Source organism: Pithys albifrons, chromosome 3, assembly GCF_047495875.1.
Source record: "Pithys albifrons albifrons isolate INPA30051 chromosome 3, PitAlb_v1, whole genome shotgun sequence".
NCBI classification, from domain to species: Eukaryota; Metazoa; Chordata; class Aves; order Passeriformes; family Thamnophilidae; genus Pithys; species Pithys albifrons.
This window is the reverse complement of record NC_092460.1, coordinates 46,728,802-46,752,303: the sequence shown is the minus strand read 5'-3', so window position 1 is coordinate 46,752,303 and position 23,502 is coordinate 46,728,802. Positions and strand designations below refer to the sequence as shown.

The 23,502-nt window shown below is 44.7% G+C and overlaps 1 protein-coding gene across 1 annotated transcript in view; it reads right to left on the bottom strand.

Annotated features, from left to right (window-relative positions):
• Window positions 1–23,502, bottom strand: part of ABTB3 (ankyrin repeat and BTB domain containing 3) — a 171,590-nt gene that overhangs the window by 45,370 nt on the left and 102,718 nt on the right. Inside the window, exons 3-4 of the mRNA XM_071551653.1 lie at window positions 12,670–12,874; window positions 1,895–2,047 (exon numbers count right to left, since the gene is read on the bottom strand). Of these exons, the coding sequence (XP_071407754.1) occupies window positions 1,895–2,047; window positions 12,670–12,874 (358 nt within the window). The remainder of the gene's footprint in view (window positions 1–1,894; window positions 2,048–12,669; window positions 12,875–23,502) is intronic.

The following is a 23,502-nucleotide window of genomic DNA, read 5'->3' as shown; positions in this document are numbered from 1 at the left end:
TCAGAAAAGCTTAGTCCTTCCTTTGATCTCAGGATTACAGACAGCCGGGGTCTTATGTGAAGCTATACAAAGAACCTGCTGCACTACACCAGCAGTAGGCACAGATCTTAAAGTAAAACCCAAAGTACCTGAACACTCATTTGCAGACCTCTGTCAGCATGGTAGAGAGATTGTCATTTTGGGACATCAGTGGGTAACTTGGGCCCCTGTGGTCAAATATGGGCACAATGCTAAGGTTGGTCTCGCTAAAATCCAGCATTTGTCTCAGAAATTATTTCTCTTTTTATTCTCACCTGATTAATCCCAGGCTGCACTCTTCAGACTCATCCCCACTTGCAAGACAAGCAGGACAACAGCAATCATTTGTGTTCTCTAGGAAATGAATTCTTGATGGCAACTTATAAACTAAATGCTGATTTGTTCCCCATAATTAATAACTTCTGCAGTATAACCACTCTCTACAAGTTCAATTTATTTTGAAACTCCTGGAGAATTGTCTAAAAGTTGATGGCATTTTATATATACATGTGTGTGTGTGTATATATACATATACACACATACACACATATATACTGTCAAAATACAACTTCAGGAGTGGTACATTGTAGATTCCTTTAATCCACAGATATTTAACTGTATCTACCCACCCTAATTTTTAAGACAGAGGATGTAGGGTAGAAATATTATTGCCTTATTTGCAATCCTCCTAAATACTTGGAGAGGTATTACATTAATTATGCCTCTACAGAACCAAGTGTTAGGTCTTCAGACAGTGTACAGTACCTATACCTGACATTTCAGCAGGGACACAGGGCACTTTTGGAAATGGAGACCAAGATGGTCACACCAAAGGGAAGCAGTTACAGCCAATGTTTGAAATCTGAAACGCTCAAGATTTGGCTTTTGAAATTTAACATACTTCTTCAATTAAGTATTGAAGAGCTTTAACTATAAAAAGCCTATGGAGATCTCTCAGAAAAGTATTATACTCTCTGGTGAAAGAAAAGTCAAGGCCAGAGTCAACAGAAGGCAGCTGCTCCAACGCAGGTTGTCACAGCTAATCATGGAAATCACCCCTCTGCTTTCTGAGCTGCAGGAAAGAATGCACCTACTTCTGTATGGGGAGGCAGACTGCTGAAAATTGGGCTTTGGATACAAATTCGTGAAGCAATAGCAGTAAGTGACTTCTACTTTGGCAGATTCAGAATGCCTTTTCATATAAAAATCAAACCCAAACATATTCTTGACTCCAGAACAACCCTAGATTGTACTTTTATATAGGTACACAACAATAAGGCAAAACAGACACTAAGAACATATCCTAGCAATAAATACTTTAAGACTTCATTAGAAAAACAAAAGGTCGCATCTGATACCTGAAAAAGTCAAATTATCTAGGCTGACATTTACAACTAATTTGAACTGACATTAGCATGAAAAATACAATTTTACTGTAAGAAGTAGTCTTACCTGTAAGTTTAAATGTGCCCTTTAAGCATTAGCACTGAAAACAAAGACCTGAAAAATACCTGCAGCCCTGCCAATTACATTTCGGCACTTTATAGCAAAGCAACATGAAGCAGACAATTAGCAGAAGGTTTCAGCTCCTCATTAGCAAGCAGAACCTACCAAGAAGAGGGGAAAAAACCCATCACCATATGAGCTCTGATGAGCAGATTACTGGCTCGATATTCAGGCACCCATTACCATGCAACCAGCTTATCCACGGATGTTGATATCCAGGACCTGATTTTGCAACACACACAGTGACAAGCCGGAGCATCCATGCATCTCTCCAGGCAATAACAGAGCCCTCTGCCTGCCTGCCTGCTATTCACTAGGAAAGAGAGACACATTTTGCACAAAGCAGCCGATTTGCGTTTTGTGGACTTACTTTAACTGTCGAGGTTCGCAGTCAACTCCCGGCAGCAGGAGCCTCGCTGCCTGCCGTACGTCATCGCTGTCCACCGAGAAACTGCGCCGGTGCCCCGCGTGAGCCACGGCAACCCGAATCCATTCCATCAGGGGAGGCAGCACAATGAACGGCCTGGGGAAGCACACAAACATCAGTGCGACAGTACACTGGCACCAAAATAACAGGTAGAGAGAAAGAGAGAGCAGGGGAGCACATCTGTGTGCGTGTGCATATATGTGTGAGAATATATATATATGTGTGTATGTATGCAGAGAGAGAGTGAGAGAGAGGAGAACAAGCAAAATGAAAGAATGGGAGAGCAAACCAGCTCAGCAATTTTTAAGTAGGTCTAAATCAAGATGTCTCACCCTGTCTCTAGAGCAGGATTATTTAAGAGTGAGATTTATGAGCCACACTCGTTTATGGGGCTCCTAAGGTCAGTGCAACTGCCTGGCAAGCCCTCTTTCCCCTCCTCCCATCCTTTCACACAATGTAATCCCAAAAAGAGGGCACAAGCCTGGCACAGGACCATGTCCTGCTCTGGCTGACATGCCACTCTGGGTACACTTCCCTGCCACTTTGCCATAGGGATAAGGAGAATGCACCTGGGCAGAGAGAGGGGATGCCCCCACCCCAAGATGCCAGGGATGGAGAGGGGATGCCAAAGGAAGTCTCCAGCATCTTCTGCCAATGCATGCACACCTTGTGCTCAGTGCTGAAAGTGGGGCACTTTGCAGCTGATGGGAAGGTTATCTGTGAGTGAGAAATCAGACTGTTTTGTTTCACTTTTAGGAGTATCAAACTGCTACAACCTTTGGGTGCCAGCTGTTCTGCCAACTGAGAAAAAATACACAAAACAGCCTCCTGATAATAGAGGGACTCTGGGTCACAGCCCTGCCTGGAGCAAAATTGTTTGGGAACCCGGTGAAAAATACCAAACCTTAAATGAGAACCATAGCTTCAAGTCGTACTTTAGAGATAAAACTAATAAAATAACTGCACTGAACACCTTGAAGGTCATTTCAAGTCTCTTGATTGCCTCTCCTTCTGTGGTCCCTTTTCACGGAGCAAGGAAAAAAAAAAGTCTGCTTTGGTGCAGAGTAGGCAAATATTTTACATTTTAAATATACAACTTCCCCTTAAAAGGATCTACCCTGAGAAAAATTACTTAAGAAGATGTTGATTCTGGAATATCCTTTCCCTATTTATAGCTCTTTATGCATTTATTTCCCTTTTTAAGGACTTGGTTTTACATAGTTCTCATATTAATATTCTTGAACAGGGATGAAATACTTCAAAAGTGCCGAAGGACAGAGAAGCCCTGAGGCCAATAACTTTCCCTAGGATGCTGGGTTCCCAAATCTCATGGGCACTTAAATGAACAACCTCTTTTTGAAATATGACATCTTTGGCTGACTTGCCACTTTCATCATTATTCTATTCAAACACATTGCCGCCACCTCAAGACCAGGCTGCATTTGTTTTCAAGGTTTTTGCTCTCCTCAGACTTGCCATGGCCACGTAAGGAGGCAGGTAAGAACAGAACATCTTCTCCCACAGCTCCTGTGAAATGATTTCCATAATCCAGCTCATTTGTCATGATGGTGGTGGGAATCAGAGGAGGGAGAGTAGGGAAGCAGGGGTGTATCTGCTCCTGGAAGGTGATTTGCTCCCAAAGTCATCTTAGGAGGGACCCTTTTTCAAGACATTAAGTACCTGGGGACAAGTGATCCGTGTGAGTTTTTTATCACTTGCTGAGCAAACAGCAGAAAGGGAGCTGCAAATCACACTTGAAGTGTAAAACTGCATGTAGTTACAGACATAACTTGGTTCTAGCAATATAATTAAAGGAAAACTCAATTCGAGGTTATGTTTTGCATGAGTGAACACAGTTTAGATCAGAAAAATGAAGAGAGGCTTGCACAGAGCCTTCCTATAACATCTGCTGGGGGAACAGAAAAGCAGAGAGCTGTGGTTGAACAGGGGACTTTGAGGTTCACACTTTTTCCTCCTCTCAGGTCAGAAACCGCCCAGCACTAAATCTGCCCCACCACAGTAAGGAGAAGAGCAACTAAAAATATCTACAGGAACTGAGATAATTGCACTGTAAAAATGCATTCAACAGAGAAAGAGAAATAAGCATGGCTATTTGGTGCAACAAATCCCAAAAGAGAAGAGAATTGGTGTTGTGCAGAAGCAGAGGAATTTTCTATAAAGTCCAATTTCAGTCCCAGATGAGGACGTGGAGTTTGCTCACAATGTATTAGAATTCTTTTTCCAAGGCAAAAAGAAAAATCACCACTGCATATCTCAGCATATCAGGGAATTTGAATTTTGAGATGAGAACCAAATTTGGATGAGTGCAATAGGTTAAAAATACCCCTCAAGAGCCTATGAACCATGTGAAGGGGATTTTTTTTTTTAAATATAGTTCATGTACCACAGAAGAAAGAGGAACACTAAGTTATAAGGGTGTGACAACCCACAAGACAATGTGGCATCAGCAAGAAATTTTTCACTTCTCAAATGGCACCGTGTGAAAATGGGTTAGGCAAATGCATCACGTCACTGTGTATACATTGATTTATCTCTGGTACAAAGGCAGGCCACAACCAGGAGTTCAGTAATAATGTGCTCCAGAGCAGACATATAGCAAGGAAGTCACCTAGTTATATGCTTTGGAAGGATATGCCTTAATTAAACTAATATAACCATGGTAGGAACATGTTGGGCTTGACTGCCTGAAGGATAAGTAAAGTCAGGAGCAGCTGAACTGCTGCAGAAGCACCTCACCTGGGCTGCAGGTCAGTGAGTGCTCTGACCTCCTCCTCCAGTCTACCTCTGTACCTGTGCTTGACTGCAAACACATGCTTCCAACCTCTCTAATTCCCTGCAGTTCAAAGTTAAGCATGGACTTAAGTAATATCCCCCAAAAATAGATGGGTTTGGCACAGACTTGTGTTTTCCAGAGCTGACATCTAAAGGGAAAAACATGCCAGATCAGGATGCAGGGAGAGGTCTCTCTACAGAGGAATTCCCATCCCACGCGCAAGAGCTGGGAGGAGGGGGAGAGATGAGGAAGGCCAACATAAAGCAGATCCCAAAGGGCTGGACCCTTCCAGGCCCTCTCTCCCTGTTCTCATCAAGGGGGTAGCCAGTTCCTGTTGGAGCATGCCTTCTCCTACTTCATCAGAAAAGGCAATTATGAGTGCCCCACAAGCCCTCACATCTCTGGTTCCTCCTCCCACGCAGCATCCTTCCCTGTTTCCTCCTGCTGCCAAGCGCTCCTGTCACATCTATTTTTGGACAGCTCAAGGACCCACAAGCTCCTGTGCCTTGAAGACATGTGCAGGTAATACACTGCCAGCTCTCTCCAGCAAGGGACAACCTTCCTCTCCTGTCCTGGCTATCAGACATCCTCTCCACACCACCTTTGCACATCACAGGTACATGCTGGCATCCTTCCTCCCTCTAGTGTAGAGCCAACAATCCCTCTGTACCCAATCAAACATCAAACCTATCTCGGTTTTTGTGGGGCCAATGTCTCTGGGTACTTCAAACTATATAGGCGCTCATCAGAAAAGCAGGTATTATGGACAGGAACTAAATGCATAATCCTCTCCAATCACACCATCTTAACCACATGAGGGGTTGCTTAAAATCTGCGCTCCCTCCAGAGACACACAAAGCCATCCTGGGCTGCTCACCATTCCCCTCCCTTAACTTGGTGGCACAACAGAGATATTAAAAGCCTTGTCATGCATATGCAATAAGTCAGGCTTTTGCATTATTATTAGTGGTAGTAGTACTGTTATTGTTGTTATCGGTGGCAGTATACCTGTATATAAACAGGAGAAATTGTCAGATGAGAGACCATGAGAAATGTGCACCATAAAATGCAATAGGATGCTTCATTATTTTTGCGTGGGTCTGTGAGAAGATGGATGAAGCTCCTGTTTGGACACCACTTGCTGCAATGCTGGAGTTGCAAAGCACTAGGGCCAGCAGCCCAACAAATCCCAGCTCCAAATAATCCCTGGCCCCAGTTTTTCACCATCCCTACCATCTCTGCAGGGTGACCAGCTTCACAGTCTGCCTTCTGCCCAGTTCTTGAAGAGCAGGGCTGCTACACAAAACAACTCTCTCCCGATTTCCCAACAGCTGGAGCAGTTCCTCCCCTCCCCTCCCCAGCCACTCCCTCTTCCCTAGAGAGTAATCCATCCTTTTGGCAGGACCCTCCTTTCCAGGAAAGCAGTGTCCTGTCTTTCTCTTCTCCCAGTTCCCAGTGTAGTGGTGACTTCTCAGTCGTTTCATCCAGATGATGAGAGTCTCCAGCTAGGAACTATTGCCTGTCACCTCCTCTGTTGCGCAGACTTAAACTGCCTTCCTGATGGCACACTCCTCACACTTCAAATGCTCCTCAGCCAAGCTCAGTCCTCCCACACTGCTGTGGCTCACCAACTCTGGACAGGCCACCAGCCCCTTGCTCACAGCAAAGCCTGCAGCGTGCTCCACGTACAGGAGCTCATCAGTGCACAGAAGAGATTCCCCAAATAATCACACCTCTCTATTTCCAGGGGCACTTCACACTGCTCTTTTTCAGACACCTACCCCACCACATGCGCACATTCACTGCCTATATTAAATCAAACTTAAGGGAGAGGAGTGGCTTGATAGTCTGGTCTGCATCACAGTGATAACATGAAAACTCCTGAGGGCTAATCCTATTCAGATGTGAATTCCTACAGCTACCCCCTCTGTTGCTTGTCCCTCAGTTTCACCAGCTGTGAGGTGGACACTGCTGAACAGACCTGACCTTGCTTTAACTTGGTTCAATTGTTACAACTGCTCTGGATGATTTCAGTTTGCAGGATCCTTTAGCTACTGAGGAGGATGGTAGTGTTGTAGGTGTTGTTTCTTCTCACTCCAGCCAAGGAGTGCTGACTGCAAAGCTTTGTGGCAATGGCAGGCAAATTGCTACACGCAGGTTGCTGCTGTTTGAATTCTCAAGAGCAAACAAGTAAGACTGGAAGGTGCTTCTCAGAAGCATAAGACTGTACTTTTACAAGTAAAAGCCTATCTAGATAAAGGCAGAGGGACATTTCTTCTTGCAGATATGAGTCAGCAGCTTTAACATTGTAAAACGCTCTTTACATTTGTTTAGCTTGTTTATGTTTTCATGGGTGGTTTTAAAGAAAATCCCAACACATGAACTGAAAAGTCACCACAGTTTTGACAGATTTCATTTAGAACATATGATGAAACTATATATGCAATGCTAGTTCATTTTTACCAGTACTGAAAGACAGAAGTGCATCCACGGTATAGTACATATTGCAGATGGGTTTCTAGGCTGCAAAACTCATTTATATTTACACCAGAGAGAGCAAATACTTTTTTAACGCCTTCAAAAAGCTGCCAGTGCCAACCCTTCCCACAGACCCAGCAGTGCCAACAGATGCTCCACGCTGAGTTCATGCAGCTACTCCACACTAGGCAACTCCTCTGCCACAGCCAAAGTCCAGATAAGAGCGACCCAAGCAGCCAGCCTCAACAAAGCCAATTCTGCATTTTGTTCAGGGTGAAGGATCAAATCTCCTTGCTCTCACACAAGCTTCAGTGAGACCCACCTAGGCAGAGGGAGGGTTTACCCCTACACATTTGTGTACCAGAGTCCACACATGGGTACCTGCAAATCATGATTTTTGAACCTGCATTCAGTGCTGGAAAGAGCTGTCCCTGTTGGCCTCTCGTGCATGAAGAACATGAAAGGCCAAGACTTGAAACACAACTGAGTCAAAGTGATGACTCAGCCAGCAACCACAATGGGGAAATATTTCACTGGCAGTTTTGACATCAGATTTGACACAACTGGCATGGCATAAATCCCTGAGGAGATGCCAGCATTCGGTGTGCAGCACAGAACAACCTGGCTACCATGCTGTTCTCACAGGGCTGGACACAATTTTCTCTATTTAAAAAGTCCTACAGCCATCCTATGGACAGCGCAAGTTCAGCTTGATAAATTGGACACAGAATACAACCCCACCCCAGCAAGGATATGCTGTGTAACAGCCAAGCTACAAATACTGCTGAACTATTTCTTGTAACATGCTGTCTCACACACTGCAGGCAGCTGCCAATGCCATTGCTGAAGGGATTTTTAAAAAGAGAAGTTTGCTATTTAGGATGCAAACCTAGAGGATCTATGTAAGGATGCACTGGGAGTTTTTTTCAGTGGTTCCCAGTCAAAGTAACCCTGGTTTTACCTTTGATTTCAGCAAGCCTTTGGCTTTACCATGTGAAGTTTCCAATTAAACAGCAGATAAAAATAGATAGGGTTACATGGGACTATGTCATACTGGCACATCAAGTATGTGTAATTCCTTCTGCATACTGGTTGACTCAGGTTTCATGCCAGGACTTCCATATTCCCAATGCTTTATCTGTTTTTCATTAGCATTCCCATTCACTATTCTCTTCGCTCTCTGCTAGTCTTTGCTGGAGACTGCCCTACCCATGGAGTTCGTACCATATAATAATTTAAGCCAGGGACACATTTACCTAGTTATCTTTTCACTGAAATTGCTTTATGGGTCCAATCTGTACTGCAGACATGGCAGAAATGCTTTGAAAGAGTTCATGTTATTTTATAGCAGAGGAACACTCCTCTCATTAAGGAGGCTGCATCACATTAACTAGCCAGGTACACTAATAACTATCCAGAGCATGAAATAAAACTCAGATGATAAGCCAAACTCTTTCCATTAACCATGAGTGATTACAGGCTACAATTTACACACATATGCATATGCAGGGCATGTATTTTTTATGTGTGTGTCCACGTGAGTGTGCAAGGCAGGTAGAAAGATAAAAAGCAAACAATAATAGCCCATGGGAGTTTCCTAAGGCATTGCTCCACATACAGGGAATAGTAGTTAGGGAAAAGGAAAAGGAAGGTTAAAACCAGACACATATCCATCAACTCAATTAAGACTCAAGGAGAAAAGCTCATGGCTGCCAAGTGGTACAAGGAATTAATGCTCCTCCAAGGTGGAGCAGTAGACTAAGCGCTGGAGAAGGAACTCTGTTGTCTGTGAGCAGAATTAATGGGTGGTTCTGGACTGGCTGAGCTGCTGAGCCAAAGCTTCTCAATGAGTTGTTAATGGGGAACATGGCAAGTTAGGAATTAATGAGGACTTTGTCAATACAGCTGTGGATAAAAGTGGGTAAGGAACCACTTAAGGAAAAAAACATGACACAAATCTGCAAATACAGATTCTGAGCTTTCCGGTGCTTAAGAAATTACTTGTAATAATTTTAGAAACATTATAGAGGCTGAGAAGCAAAACACAACCGTGAGACAGATCTTTTTTATTAAACTAAGAAGCACCAAAAAGAAAGAAATCTTGGAAACAGTAGGCTCATCTACAGTTCCTTCTCTCTCTTACTTTTTTTTTTTTAAATTCCCAGGAAAGCAAAAGAATGAACAAATCTAAAAAGCCCACAGCAGCCTGCAGGTGGAGGCACTGAAGGAGCACTGCTTTTGCAGGCAACACCCAGCACGAGATAAATAGCTCCATCACATCCCGGATGGGTGCATTAAGGAAAGGGGACCCTACAAGGAGGTCCACCCCCTCCCCATGCGTGCCAAAATAACCATCTACATGGTACCTGTGGTCATCAGAACTGGTTTTGTGTTGGTGCCAAAAGATCAGAGAGTTTCTGCCAAAGTGACCAGATTGAAAGAACATGAATTTGGGGTGGGAGGGTGTCACACATCCATCTTATGGTTGGGTTTGTTGGCATTTAGGAAGTGGGGAATATTTTCCAGGTTTTTTGAGTGATCCTGGCCAGTTTCCACCTCCTCCCCCTCCCACAAAAGCAGCCCACCCCCTTGCAACAAGTTTTGCTGTATCATCATTTTTCCCTTTTACGTAAAGACAAACACTGTTAAAAGCATATCATATTCTCTTTTCTTTACCTCCATGAAGAGCAAACACAGAGAAAGGCTCCTTAGAAATGAAGTGCCAGATTTATTCAAAGGTAAAAATCCCATTTTATGCATTCCCCAAGGCTCAGAAGGAGGTACTGCTTTCCGAGCTGGAAAGTGCTAAGCCAGGCAGCAACGCCACCATACTGAATTCTCCTCCCATATCCAGCCCCTTCAGGATATGTGGAGCCTTTGCAGCTCCCTAATTCAACCTGGTTCAGAGCCAAAATCCAGGCTGGCTGGAGATGGGTGGGAAGGATGGGATGGTCTTACAGTGCCACCAAGCCCTGCAAGTGCTGCGAGAACTCTCTGACTGCATCCCACAACCCTCTCACCCTGCGCATGCACCGTCAGGGAGAACGTGGCCAAGTCAGTAGCCAGGCTGGCTTCACAAGAGCCAAGGACAACCCCTATTCCATGACAATACTGCCTACAGCCAGAGCCTCGCAGTCCTGGCTTCTCTGCACCAGCAGGGACACAGAGAGGCCAAGGATGGGGAAAGATGCCTGGACCTCCTTGCTTCCTTCTGGGCTTCTTCCAAAATAAAAGCAATTGCCAAGCTGGAGAAGGACTATGGCACACCGATACACCACAAATCTTACAAGTATTTTGCATGTAAGTGTTATGTTTAACAAACCCATCTCCCCGCAATGCACAAAAAAACATCGTGGAAACTGAAACCACCAGAAGTAAGTCATGGACCACAAAGCATGCTTACATGTTCAAAACAAAAGATGGGAAATGAGTAGCAAGGCTCCTCAGAGCACTGAAGAGGAGTCAGCTTCACTGTTCTCCTTTCTGAGCAGTACAGGATGGTTACATCCAGCTGGTGACACTCCAGGCCTCAACTCCATGGAAATATCCAGGCTCACAGTTAGCTCTGCATCACTCCCATCACTCCAGCACTAAGTACTAACGCATGTGTGATCAGGCAACAGGAGATGTATCTGCTCCTTCCAAAAGTGACCACAAGCTCTTGGCAATAACAGTGAGTACTTGCTCCGGCCCCAACCGCACACCACAGTCATTAAACTGCCCTGCCAAAGGAAGATGTCCTGCCAGACAGAGTATTCAAAATAAAGAATGATTGTTTTAAATAATTGGTATTTCAAGTGCTCCAATGCAGAGGACTTGTATTAAGGCAACCTCAGAGAAAGGAAAACCTACTAAAGCAAATGCTGAAAGTGATTTTTCAAATATTCCTGCCCTTTTCACTTCTGCACAGGGAAGTCTGAAGAAGTCTTACAAAGTGAGAGGCTCAGCAATATTCACCCCTACAGTCCCTCTGGTTCCAGTGGCATTAGTCCCACAGATGGGGACTACAGATCAGGTGAGGGTATTTTCCAATTTTCTAACTTTTTTTGTGCATAATAACCACTCTTGGACACGAGTTAGCCGGTCCACAATAGCAAGGCTGGATGACAAATCATGAAATTAAAAATAATCTAGGAAAAAAAGAGAAAATTCTGGATTCTTGTCAATTCCCTTCTGTTTTTTTCTACTTTGGAAATAGCAGAACAAAAAGTGACAAACATGCTCATGTAGCGACCCAGACCTGAAAAGAAATAAAATGCCATCCAAAAGCAAATGGCAAAATTCCCAGTAATATCATTAATGCCAAAGTTTCATCTCATATTCTCTTCTGTGAGTGATACAAAAGTATTTCAATTAACATATCATATTATATACCATTTACAGCTACACATACAATGAGATCCTCAATTGCTGCTTTTGAGATGCAGACCTCATACTGAAACATTTACCAAGCCCCAAATCATGTGCACAGCTCTTGGGGCACACGTGCAGGTCAGTTTGGCTCACATGTAAACCCTAATGCATACACTGGGATGTAAATGCAGAACCCAGCCTGGCAAATCAGCTTACATTTGAATCACAAAAATACCCATCCTAAAGAATTAATATCCATCACTTTACAAGCACCAGCCATTCCATTCCTCTCTGTCCTGGGGACACCTGGTTTAGGGCTGAGAGATGTGCAGCAGGGAAATAGCAGTGTGCCCCAGTACACAGTTGGAGACCTGTGTTACTAGAGGGTTTGCCGGACTTCTGACAGGACATGGATTTATTTTTTTGGCCAGCAGTGCCTGGGTGCAGAGCTGCACTGCACTGGGCACCTGCCTGCTGGGTTCAGTGGCATCTCCTCACTTTGCATCAGATCCTGAGTCAGGGTAGGGCTCCAGGTGTGCCTCCCCTGCCCTGGCCATCCGCAGGGCAGGGACAGCAACAGCACAGCTGGGACTTGCCATGTCTCCGGCAAGGACAGCCCTGAAGTTACTCTTGTGCTCAGATACTCAGTGTGGCATCTTTAATGACTTCTCCTTTCTACACACTACTCTATTCATTTTCCACTTCCCCAATCGCAGCTGTTGAGCCCTATTAACACACAGAAAAAAACCCCACATTTAAACCCAAACCTGCTAGGCCAGAAAGAGAAGTTCTCATTTTCTTTTCCAAAACACAGAATAGCTGGGCAACAACGAAAGGAAAAGGAAATCTCTCCCAAGTGCACATCTGGAACCAATTTGCTGTATGTAGCCACTGGGTGTCACTTTTGATATATATTGGTTCAGCCATGTAGCAGTTCGGCAAGAGAAACGGATTTCAAAGAGGTGATCCTAAACCAAATCAGACTGCTCCGCAGCCTCTCACGCGCAGGCTGTAATTAGCAATTAGCCAGCCAGGTTGATTTATTAACAAAGCATCTTCACCACAGCGTTAAGCACTGTGCAGTGGCTCTTACCTCTCAGTCTGCAGCGTGACTTTTGATGGCTCCACATTGGGGTTTTCCCACTCCATCTGTGGACAGTGCATGAAGTAGCAAAGGGTGTACAGAGCCTCCGGCTCCCAGTAGAACGATCCCTGCTTCTGGTGCATTGGTGTCCCATTCCCATACTGCTTGGCATTGAGGGGCTGGAGGTGGTGCATTGCTCGAGACACCAGGTCGCCTGGAAAAAAAGCCAAAGCTGGGTAAATGCCAGGCTTTTCAGCTGCCCCTCCCCTGAGTTTGCAAACCAAAAGGCACGTTGGATTGTTTTTACCTTCCATTTAACCTCACATATGCCAACAGTACAGGGTAGGACAGGATCCTGTGTGTTGCTTATCACCAGGCTGAACTTTGCCTGGTGGTTTGCATGGTGTGGTGTGACATACCCAGGCTGCAGATAAGCCCACAAAGGTCTGCAGGAGACACGTTTCTGCAAATATGGGGTGTGGACAGCAGTAGGCTGGCGCATCTCAGCACCACCAGAAGAGCTGATATGCTGAGGCCAGAAACACAGCTACCTCCTGGCAGCCTTTGGAGGGTCCCAAAACCCTGGAGCTCCAAAAAAAGACCAGTGGGGATAACGCAGAGCAGCACCAAAAGCTGCTACTGGTCAAAGAGTGGCAAGGAAACCCAGTGCCCTGGAATGCAGAAGGAAGTAGTTAAGTAACACAAAAAGCTCTTTAGGACCATACAAATGGGCAGGTGGGTGAAGAAAAAAGCGGAAAATATACTGTTAAAAGACAGTATCAAAAATGTGCAATCAAAATCATAATTTGTAAGACCACACTAGGCCTGAAAAACCTCATGCTAGCAGAAAAGCAAAACCTGTGAAGTAGGTTTTACCCAGCCCCTCAGGTTTCCAAACTATATAAAACGGCCAAAGAGGAAGATGCTCATCATCTCTCCTGTGCCAGTGTGGTTTGGGTCACTACCTCGCAGGGCAGATATGGGAACACAGCCACAACATGTGGACTGAGACCAGCAAAGCCAGCAAGTGAGATTAGCAGGCAAATATTTGGGCATGCAACAGTTGAGTTTCTTAGCACAACACTGATTGTAACTAATTAACTAAAGCATCTCCCTCTGAGGCAGTGAATTTTACCTTTGTTGACTAGTGACCACTCTATCAAAGGCTGGGAAACAATTGTGGTTATAAACTGCCTGTTTTCACATGTTCAAATCACTCTGAGAGTGCTTTTGGGGGAAATAATGATCTCGAATCAAATCAGTTGGTTTGTTTTAAACGAAAATCTGAGCAAGAGCTCTTTGGGTCATTCTTAAGCTATACAAAAGTGAGTGATGGAGAAAAAAGGGCTTAATTTGCCAGTGTTAAGAAGAAGTCATGCACTTTCTCTTATTTGCTTTTCTTAAGTGACCACTGAGTACTGAAACTTGGAAGGAAAAGTTTAAAATGTACACCAAGGTAGGAACATAAAACCAGTTTGGGGGGTGGGGGAGAGGGATAATGAAATCCTGGGCAAACTTAAAGGAGAACCACTCTGACTGTGTGCATAGCAGAACTACAGATTTTTGTGAAATCCCACCCCTGTTAATACAGCACATCCCCTCTCTCCAGCCTGACTCACACTGAAAATGCCACTGCTTCTGCTGTGACAATGTGTACAGGGGAGAATAGAAACGTCTCACAGAAAAATCTCAGCCCTGTCCTCCAAAAACATAGCCTTAAAACCACGAAGAGAAGAAAACTGCTGGCATGAAGAAACTGCAGAGTCCATGATTTCAGGGGTTTGACACAATTTTTTGCTGCACTCTGCAATATTCTTCTGATTCCAAGCTTTCATTTAAAAATAGTTTCTTTTCCCTCTGCCAGGAAATTGCCATGATAGGACCAATCTTGCAGCCTTACATGCTTTTAATTTCCAAGAGAAACTGTGCATGCAGAAAGCATGCAGGATCAGGTCAGGTCGACAGCAGAAACAAATGTTCTGCTGAGATGACTCCCCAGTCCTGCACAAAATTATCTGCAGACAATCAGAAGCAGCAGGAAAGTTTGGGACCCCCTTCACTCAGCCCACTCTAGTCACAGCAGATGTGCACTGCCAAGTCTAGCAGAGGCCAATTTAACTGCTAGCAGCCTTGTTGATAGTAAATTCCTCTTTTTCTCCAGAAGGAAAAAAAAATGCATAGAAGTCCTGGCTGCAACATCCAGCTTTAACAATAATAGCAAAGGCAGAGAAAAAGCACTAAATTCAGCCTCTTCAGACCTAAGCCACTACAGCACTGAAGCATGTGGTTTAAGTTAAGCATATGGCCAGTCCTACTTCAGTGGATTGAGACAGCAGGCACCAGAGAATGCCTCTGACTTCTGTACTGAATGATGACTAAAAATCAAGATGCAACTTAGGCCCAGATTCTGTCAGCAGCATTACTTCATCCCACTCCTCCCTGAGTGCTGGTGTGCCATGACTTCAATGACATGTCCAGGACCAGAGGAAGCCACACAGTGAATAAGGAGGGAAAGCAGTAGCAAGAATGACATGGGCAGGGCAGGCAGCTAAGCCTCACTGCTGATGGAAGGCTGGAAGAACTGAAGCCTTGCTAAATGGCGAAGCTCCCATCCATATCAATAGGACCTGGAGTTCACCCTTTTATTCTGTATTTCATCAACTGCTTCTTAAGAAACCCAAACCAACTCATACCATTAAAGCTGAATTAATGCTTCTTATGTTTAAGCCTCATTTAATTACATTATACTAAGAACTGATTTGCTTAGATCTTGCTTTTGCCTTTGCTATGCTATCTCTGATAATGTTTAAATAATTTCTATATTTAAAATTATTATAATATTTCTTTGTTAGAGTCAACTCAAAGCTTAAATAATCAATACCTGTAAAGCATCAAGCTTCACAGAGAACAGTAAGTAAGCATAAAAAATGGCATCGTGACATTGGCACCCAACAAGCACTGGAGGCAGGACAGGAATCACTCATCTGCTGTATTCCACAGCGTAACCTCAAACAATCCAATACATGCCCTAGTGGCCTTTGCCTTCTCCAGCAGATCCAGTTACAGTGCAATTCTTCAGGGCAGAGACTATGCCTTAGCATATCTGTGCTCCAGGATCAGTGCCAAGAAGGCACAAGGAAGCTGACAGGCGCACGCACAGGCTGTATGGTAGCACTTATGCAAACTTTGTAAAATGTAGCATAGTGCAACATCTGGTTGTAGGTGCATGTGTGCTGTTTTCAAACCCTACGAAGTTTTGCTCTTTCTATTGTTCCTTGCTCGTATGCTTTTGCTTCTCCATTTCCTTCCAAAGAATACACCAAGAGCTGAAACTGTCTTTGATTCCAGTCAGGGCACTCCAGCACCTATGGACGTGAAACCACCTTCATGATGGGACCCACTGGTCTGCTCTCTAGCAAACAGCCAGATCAGGTCTTATCTGGGAAACCCAACCTACACATACTCTCCTTGCCAGCTGTAAAAGCCATGGTATACCTGAACAACAAGGGCAACCTTCAATTTGTGGCCCTTTCACCAGGTCCTGCTACCCCTTATCAGTTCACATTGGCCATTTCTACTCTTCAGAGCTGTGTGCAGCACAGAAAGGCTCTGCAATGGGAGGTTACCTGCCTGCAGCACTGCTGGCCCTTCTGCATCTTTTTTGGCCCTGAAAATATGTCTTATCTGTATCAACTGGATACATCTGAAAGGCCAATAAATTCCTGAGTGCACCATTTCCAAATAAAACACACCAAAAATAAAAATCACAGCAGCTGCATTGACCTTGTAACTCCATGGATGAAGTTCCTGAGGGCTGTGGCATCATGACCCATGGGGCTCAGCAGGGATCCCTGCCTTGCTCTCTACTGAGCAAATCCTCACTCCTGTACCACTGCCTGAAGAACAGACCGCAAGCTGATGTGCCTGACAAGAGACCTTGCCAATTTTGTTTTGTTTTAAAATTAAGCTAAATGAAAACTTCCATAATTTATGCAGCATAAGCCAGGCGAGCCAACGCACAAACTGATTTGCAGGCAGTGCCAGGGAGATGAAGACACCACATTGCGTGGGGTAAACATAAGAGAAAAGAAAAAGAACAGCAAAGTGGGGGGACATCTGAGGACATTTTTGTTGCTGAAACTGGGAAGCCACAACTAGAGGACAGGCTCCCAGAGGGCAGCAAAGGCAGTGGCAAGCCCCAGGCTGGCACTGCCTTGCAGCCCTGATTCTAGATGGGGAAGGGCTCCAGGAACGTGGCTCCACACTGGAGCTTGTTAGCCCAGAGAAGAAATGCCATGCCTTGCACACTGGCTACCAAAAAGCCACAAAACCATCCCTACACTGTAGCTGCCAGCATTTCATCCTTTCCATGACTAAAGCAGGGCTCACCCTTTGCTGCTGCTGTCAGTTCAGCACAGTCTGTGAATGCAAGGTCCACATACATTTGATTTAAGGATTGAAAATATTATGTAATGCGCATGTTTTGACATGGGTCTGGTTTAAGGCAATACTGAATATTTAAGGAACAGCTTCACTGACTTCAAACCAAATATATGATGTGACAGGGAAAGTGAAGCTGCTTCCATCTGTATCGGGATGGTATACAACACACAACAACATTCAGCTGCAAGTGAGGAGCTTGAGCCTTCTTTGCAGAGACCAGTGAAGCTCTTTTTTTAACTGTGTTTGGCTTCAGCAAAAGCAATTATCAATGCTTTTACTATTTTAGAGCCCAATGTTCAAAGAATAACACATCTGTTTTCAATTTTGTAATGAAGGGGGAGAACAGAGGAAGCACAAAGAAGAGGAAGAGAGAGAAAATGACAGATGCCCATTGCCCGTGTCTGAGAAGCTTCCTGTGGGATTTTTTAATCTGTCACGATGGACCTGATCATGCAATCCTGCCTGCCTAGGAGCAGACTAACTGCTTTCAAACAGATAAACCTCCATAGGCAAAACTATTCAGCTGGGTGTACGCCTGCACAGCCACAACCCTGAGGTGAACGGCACTGGACTGATCCTTACACAGCTGCTCCCTATGACACCTACCTCGAGTTTTTCTTGTTCCAAAAACGTGTTCTAAAACTACCAGAACAACTTCACAATGATATTTTTGTGGACTGAAAACAAGCCACAAAGTTTTCTGACCTGTGTCTTTCCTTCAAAATCCAGGGGAGAGAAGAGGATCTGTTTCCATCACGGCTCTCTTTTCATCTGATGTCCCATCAGAACACGGTGAAGCAGAAGGTCATGTTTCTAGCATAACAGCATCCTGCTGGCAGCACCCATCAGTTTTATAATGCTGGGTCTGGTCATCCTTCCAGCTGTACATGAGTCCTGTGTGTGTAGTCTGTGCTCAGGAATCATGTCCTGTGGTGGGGCATGTTGATAGCAGCAGTGTTACTGCTCTGCTGTGCTACCTGAGTAAACATTTTCTCCTGCAAAGAGGGGGCCAGAGAGCCACAGACTGCAATTCTGTCTGTCTTTCAGAGTTTTTAACATCCTCCTGTGTCCTGTCCAGATCATGGAAAGAAGGAGTATCCATCAGGAAGGTGTCAACTTCATGTCATGGTCAGTAGTTTCCGAAGTCTGCCTCCCTTACAAGCATGTGAGCCAGATGCAAAACTCATTTTCTTGACCTGGATTAATTTCATACTTCAGTATAAAAGTCTTGGATCTATGGCTTTTCTCACGACCAGCTCTGGGGAAACTACTGAAAACTTGAACTATAATCCTGATAAATAAACCATCGGTCTATTTAATCACACTGCTACCTGGCAGTCACAGCCATTCTGCATCCTTCCAAACAGTAGCTAAGTTTCTTTCCCTTTCTATCTCCCTGTTGCCTTTGGTTTCTTCGCTACTCCAGTTCCCCCCGCATACACCTGTAAGCACATCAGTGCAGGTGAGTATGAGTAGATGAACTGTGTCTCCTGTACCACAGCAGCTGCCTCCAGCCATCCGCTCAGTCGGCTGCCTGAGATATCCCTACGCTCCCGATTTCAGCTGTGCTGTTCTTCCATGTTCCTCTGCCTCGGGTGGTACAACAATCTCTACGTTTCAAAAGTCAGCAGAGCAAACACTGCTCAAGCAAAACCCATCCTCAAATGATTTACTGAAGGTTTTCTATCATTAACTCATGACAATTCATCTGTACTCGGAAAAGAGCGTTCACAGAGTTAGGGTGGCTGCACATTACAGAAGCGTTTAGAATGTATTTCACTGTTTAAGTGCTCTTAGCACAAAGTATTTTCAAACATAAAGGTAAAATGTTCTTGGCACACAGTATATTCCTCATTCTGTTGCCTCAGGCTGCGGGTGCACTTGGGGTGCATAAGCCACACTCAGTGGGGCATCCTGAGTGCAACAAAATTCACCACTGAGCTCACCTTGCAGAAACCTCCCCAGCTCTGCCATCTCTGCTGGTCTGCACTGTGCCCCTGAGTGAATTTGCTACCCCAGGCAACAACTTCTTCTCCTAAAAGCCATTCCTCTCTCCCATAGAAAAGCAAAAGAAGGAACTGTGGTCCCAAACCCAGAACTCAGAAGACAGGACTGGGATGTGAGCAGCCCACTTCCTGGCAGTGGCTTCCCTGTGGCCTCCCACAGATCATTTAACCTTTTTATCTTCACTTATCTCACCATCACAAGAAGCTTCTATTTATATTACAGAGTAAGTGTTTGTATGAAATTTAGTGTTGTGAAGCCTTTGAAGACTGATAAATTAGGGATTGGATACATCCCATAAAAAAGCCACAATAATAATTAAACTTTTTCAAGTTCACATACCTATTATAACAACACTTTTGTTGTTCAAAATCTCCAATCCAACGTGGCAAGCGTGATGTTTGTGTTTTACTCACCTGAAGCCACATCAACTTCAAACAAAACAAGCTTTGACTTGGATAAGCTATTCATGTGCCAACCTAAGGCAGATCCTTCCCTCTGCAGACCACCACTGCCTTATGGACCACCATTCCCGGATTTTCTTTGGCCTGACATAGACCCATGTCCTCACACTCTGAATTTAAGAGACCCCCATGGCTGAACAGGCCACTTGAAGAATGTTTGCCCTGGCCTGGCACAGCAGGGACAGGGAGGATGCAAACCTAAGGAAAGGAAAATGCCATTTGAATCCCGAGTGTGTTGTGATGCAGGGGTTTGGGGTGAACAGGAATCTTTACTACAAAGGTGATGTACATTGGTGTTTTGGAGAAGAGTTGGCACTCCAGTATCCCCCACTCACCACAGCGATGCCTTTTGCCTCTAACCATCAGACCGAGTGGGGCTTAAATGCAGAAGGTAGAAGCCCTGGAGGAATAAAAGCAACCTGGGCTCACCCCCCAAGAAAGGCAACAAGGGCTGAGTCTCACCCGTGGGGGACCTGGGGAGCCCCCAGAGGAGCACTGACAGCAGATGAAGACCCAGACAAGCAAGAGCTGGCCCTGTTCAGCCCCTGTAACCCAGGACAGAAATGGACTTCCTTGGTCAACAGGGCAGTCGAAGGAAAGATAAAAGCTGAGTAGGGTGTAGACTAGTATTTTCAAATTATCCTCCCTCATGCTTTGTTTCAACTGATAAATAAATAAATTGCTTTGTGGTTTATGACAGTAGGTATCGCAGGGGGAAGAGAAGAAAAGCAGGACATTGTTTGGGGCTATTAACTAATCCACAACCCTTTCTGTGCACAGAGACAGCCAATGGAGGCTGAGGTCCGTGACTCAGAGGGCTGCAAGGGGAATGGGGTAGCAGCTAGGGAAGTCTGCAATCAGTTAGCCCTTGATGAAGGCAAAAAATTAACTAGCATTTAAGCACTGCATTAGTCTGTCTTGTGTTCTCTGCTGGGGGGTTCTCTCTTTTGAGGTGCATCTCAACAATTTCTCTTTTTAACTTTCACACACAGAGCAGATGAGTTGTGGGCAGCAGCAAGAAAGACTTGCAAACTAGAGGCCCAGAAACCTGTGGGAGAGCTAGGACATAGAGATCATGTGCAACAACCCACTGGAAGGCCCTTGAAAACTGGGAAAAGGAACACCATATCTGGAGAGGTGATGCACAGATTGTCAGCCTATGGCCCAACCCTACGCTGAAGGGAGCACTACCACCTGAATTGCAGGTTTCAGCTAGTACCTCTGCTTAGCTCAGCACTGTGCTGCATGAACCAAACTGTTCACAGGGAATAAGCTCTGGTCTTTCTCAACAGTGAAGCTCAGTCTGAGAAATATATCTGACAAGCAGGGCTTTTGTTCTGGCAGTAAATAAGCAGAGCACTTGTGACAACACTCCTTCAGATGCCACCCTTCCAGCAAGCACCTTTACCCTGGCATTTGCTTCTAAGCCTGGGTTTAACCTCTTACTTAGAGCACATCAATCAATTTGTAGGGCTCCTACAGTGCTCCTTCCAGTTGGCTGCAGAGGAATGAGACTAGATGAAAAGGCAAGGGAGGGGATGCTTACTTTCTTTATCTCCTCAGCTGGGGCTGCGAGGAGAAATGAAAAACAGTATCAGAATGTGCAATCACATTCCTACTTACACTTGAGCAGTAACCCTTCCTTTCATCCCTAAAAGTGTGCCAAGAACTACTGGGAGGCCATTATTCTGGAAATATATACATTCAGCAATGCAGAGACAAAGAGAGGATAACGTGGAATGAAAACAGGGGATGAAGGGTGGTGTTTTTCCAATGGCAAAAAGGGAAACCTTGCTGAGACCCAAGTGGTGACTGAGAGGAAATACCAGCCTGAACATCACATCTGGGAACTGCTCTAAGTTAAACGCGATTCAAAAGCAAAACACCTCTGAGCTCAGCAGTGTTAAGTTGCATCCACATCTTCAGATTATTGTAGTTTAAAATAAAAATTATTATTAGTTGTGATTAACATTCAGATTAATACAACCACCACCAGTCACAATGGTTTGCACAAGCCTGAGTGGCAAACTTCTCACTCAGGAAAGCCTTATCAGACTGGCCATCTTTGCATTCAAAGCAAGGCCCAAACAGGTTTCTGCTCTAACCTGAAGACATACATGAAGACGTGCTTTGGATGACATCCTAAATCACAGTTTATCCCTCTGTGATGCTTAAGAGACATAACCTTCTACAGCCCTACACACGCACATCAGCACAGGATGGTAGTCCCAGCTCGGCCATACACTAACACCTTATAGTCTTTACCCCAAGGCAGTGAAAGAAGGTATTTCTCGGTGTCAGGATTGGTGCCCAGTGCACCTTAAAAGGTCTGCTCTTCCTTGTTACAACCTATGTACACACACAAGAGAAAGAGTGTCCTCCTTCACGCAGCAAAACAGCAATGACCTTCAGTTGTGAGCCTCATCCCTTCTGCATTTGGCCTCCAAACCAGCAGCAGTATTTTTAGATGGATGATGAATAGGTGTCTTGGAGCATTATGTAGTCAAATATAACATAAATGTTTGTGGATTGTAAACATGCATATAAAGAAGTTAGCAAAAATATTCCAAGGTCAAAATGCACTATCATGGGATCTCTCTGCAGCCAAAGCTCTCCCTTATGTTTCTGTCTTTTTCTATTTGGTCTACTTATTTTTCCTCATATGAAGGGGGAAGAAATGAAAGAGAAGAACTAGAAATCCAGAAGACTCCCAAAAACTTTGTGAAAAAAAGCCAAACAGATCTACTCCCCTTCTCCTTTAGGTGTGGTCTAGAAATACAGGAAACTTCGGGGAAAAAATTTGGGGGGAAATGGAAAAAGAGGTCCTGTGACATATTTTCTCTAAGTTTCAACAGTGAAATACTGTTTAAAATCCCATTATTTTTGCTGTGCTTCAGTTCTTCCCAATGTTCTCTACATAACAAGCATTTCAAATGAAATTACATTATTTTAAAACACACTGTAGTAGGCAATTACAATTCCCGAATACTAAATGCCAATATAACATAGGCCAGATTTATTGTTGTTCCTTAACTTTGTGCCATGTTCATTATATTTTAATGAATAAGGTTTCACATTAATTTTTTAAGCCTTTGCCTTGGAATCACACAGTGTGGCTGTAATTGCAGCGCAGAATTAGGTGTCTATTTACATTCTTCTCCTAAGTCCTGGAGATGAACCCTCCTTTCATTTTTTTTTTCCTCCCCTAAGTCAGCAACGTCGCTTCTTCTTCCTGTTTTCAGGAGAGCGCCTCAGGGCCAATGGCACTACCTCACCTGGCCACCACCAGCCAGGGCAGGGCCATCCCAGCAAGAACCAGACCCTGCTGACTGCTAAGCCTGTGAGATGAGAGCAGAAGCACCAGGCACACAGGGTTTCGTAGGGACCAGAGCAGCATGGATTGGCCAATGGCAGCCTGGATTGACCTCCTCCTTTGCAGCATTCCCACAGGGTGCTGCCCTCCCTCTACAGTCAGATCTGCCATCCCACCTTTCCCCAGTTTTCTCCTGCCCACTGTCACCCCTAGGGAAACGCACCTCACCCAAATGGTCTTTTCTAAAATGCTGACAGAATACATGAAAAAACAAAGGGTGCAGACGCATGATGGCCATCACGAGTAGGGCAAGGTGAAGGTACCACATCATGAAAGGCTTTTCACCTTGTGAATCTATTTTTCACCTGGGACAGACTGTGAAGAAATTAAGATGACGTGAGCTGAAATACAGGTGCCGGGCAGAAAACAGACCCCGTTTGCCAGCTGTCATTTTTCAGGGGACAGATTTGACTTGCCAGTCTCAAAGCCTCCAGCAGCTCAGCAGCTTCCACACTGCTGCATGAAAGGATGCTGGGTAGAACCAAGAGCAGGGGAAGCCTTTCCTCTGTATGCAGGCACTTTTTTAATTCCAGTTATTTTGTGTACTTGCAATACTTT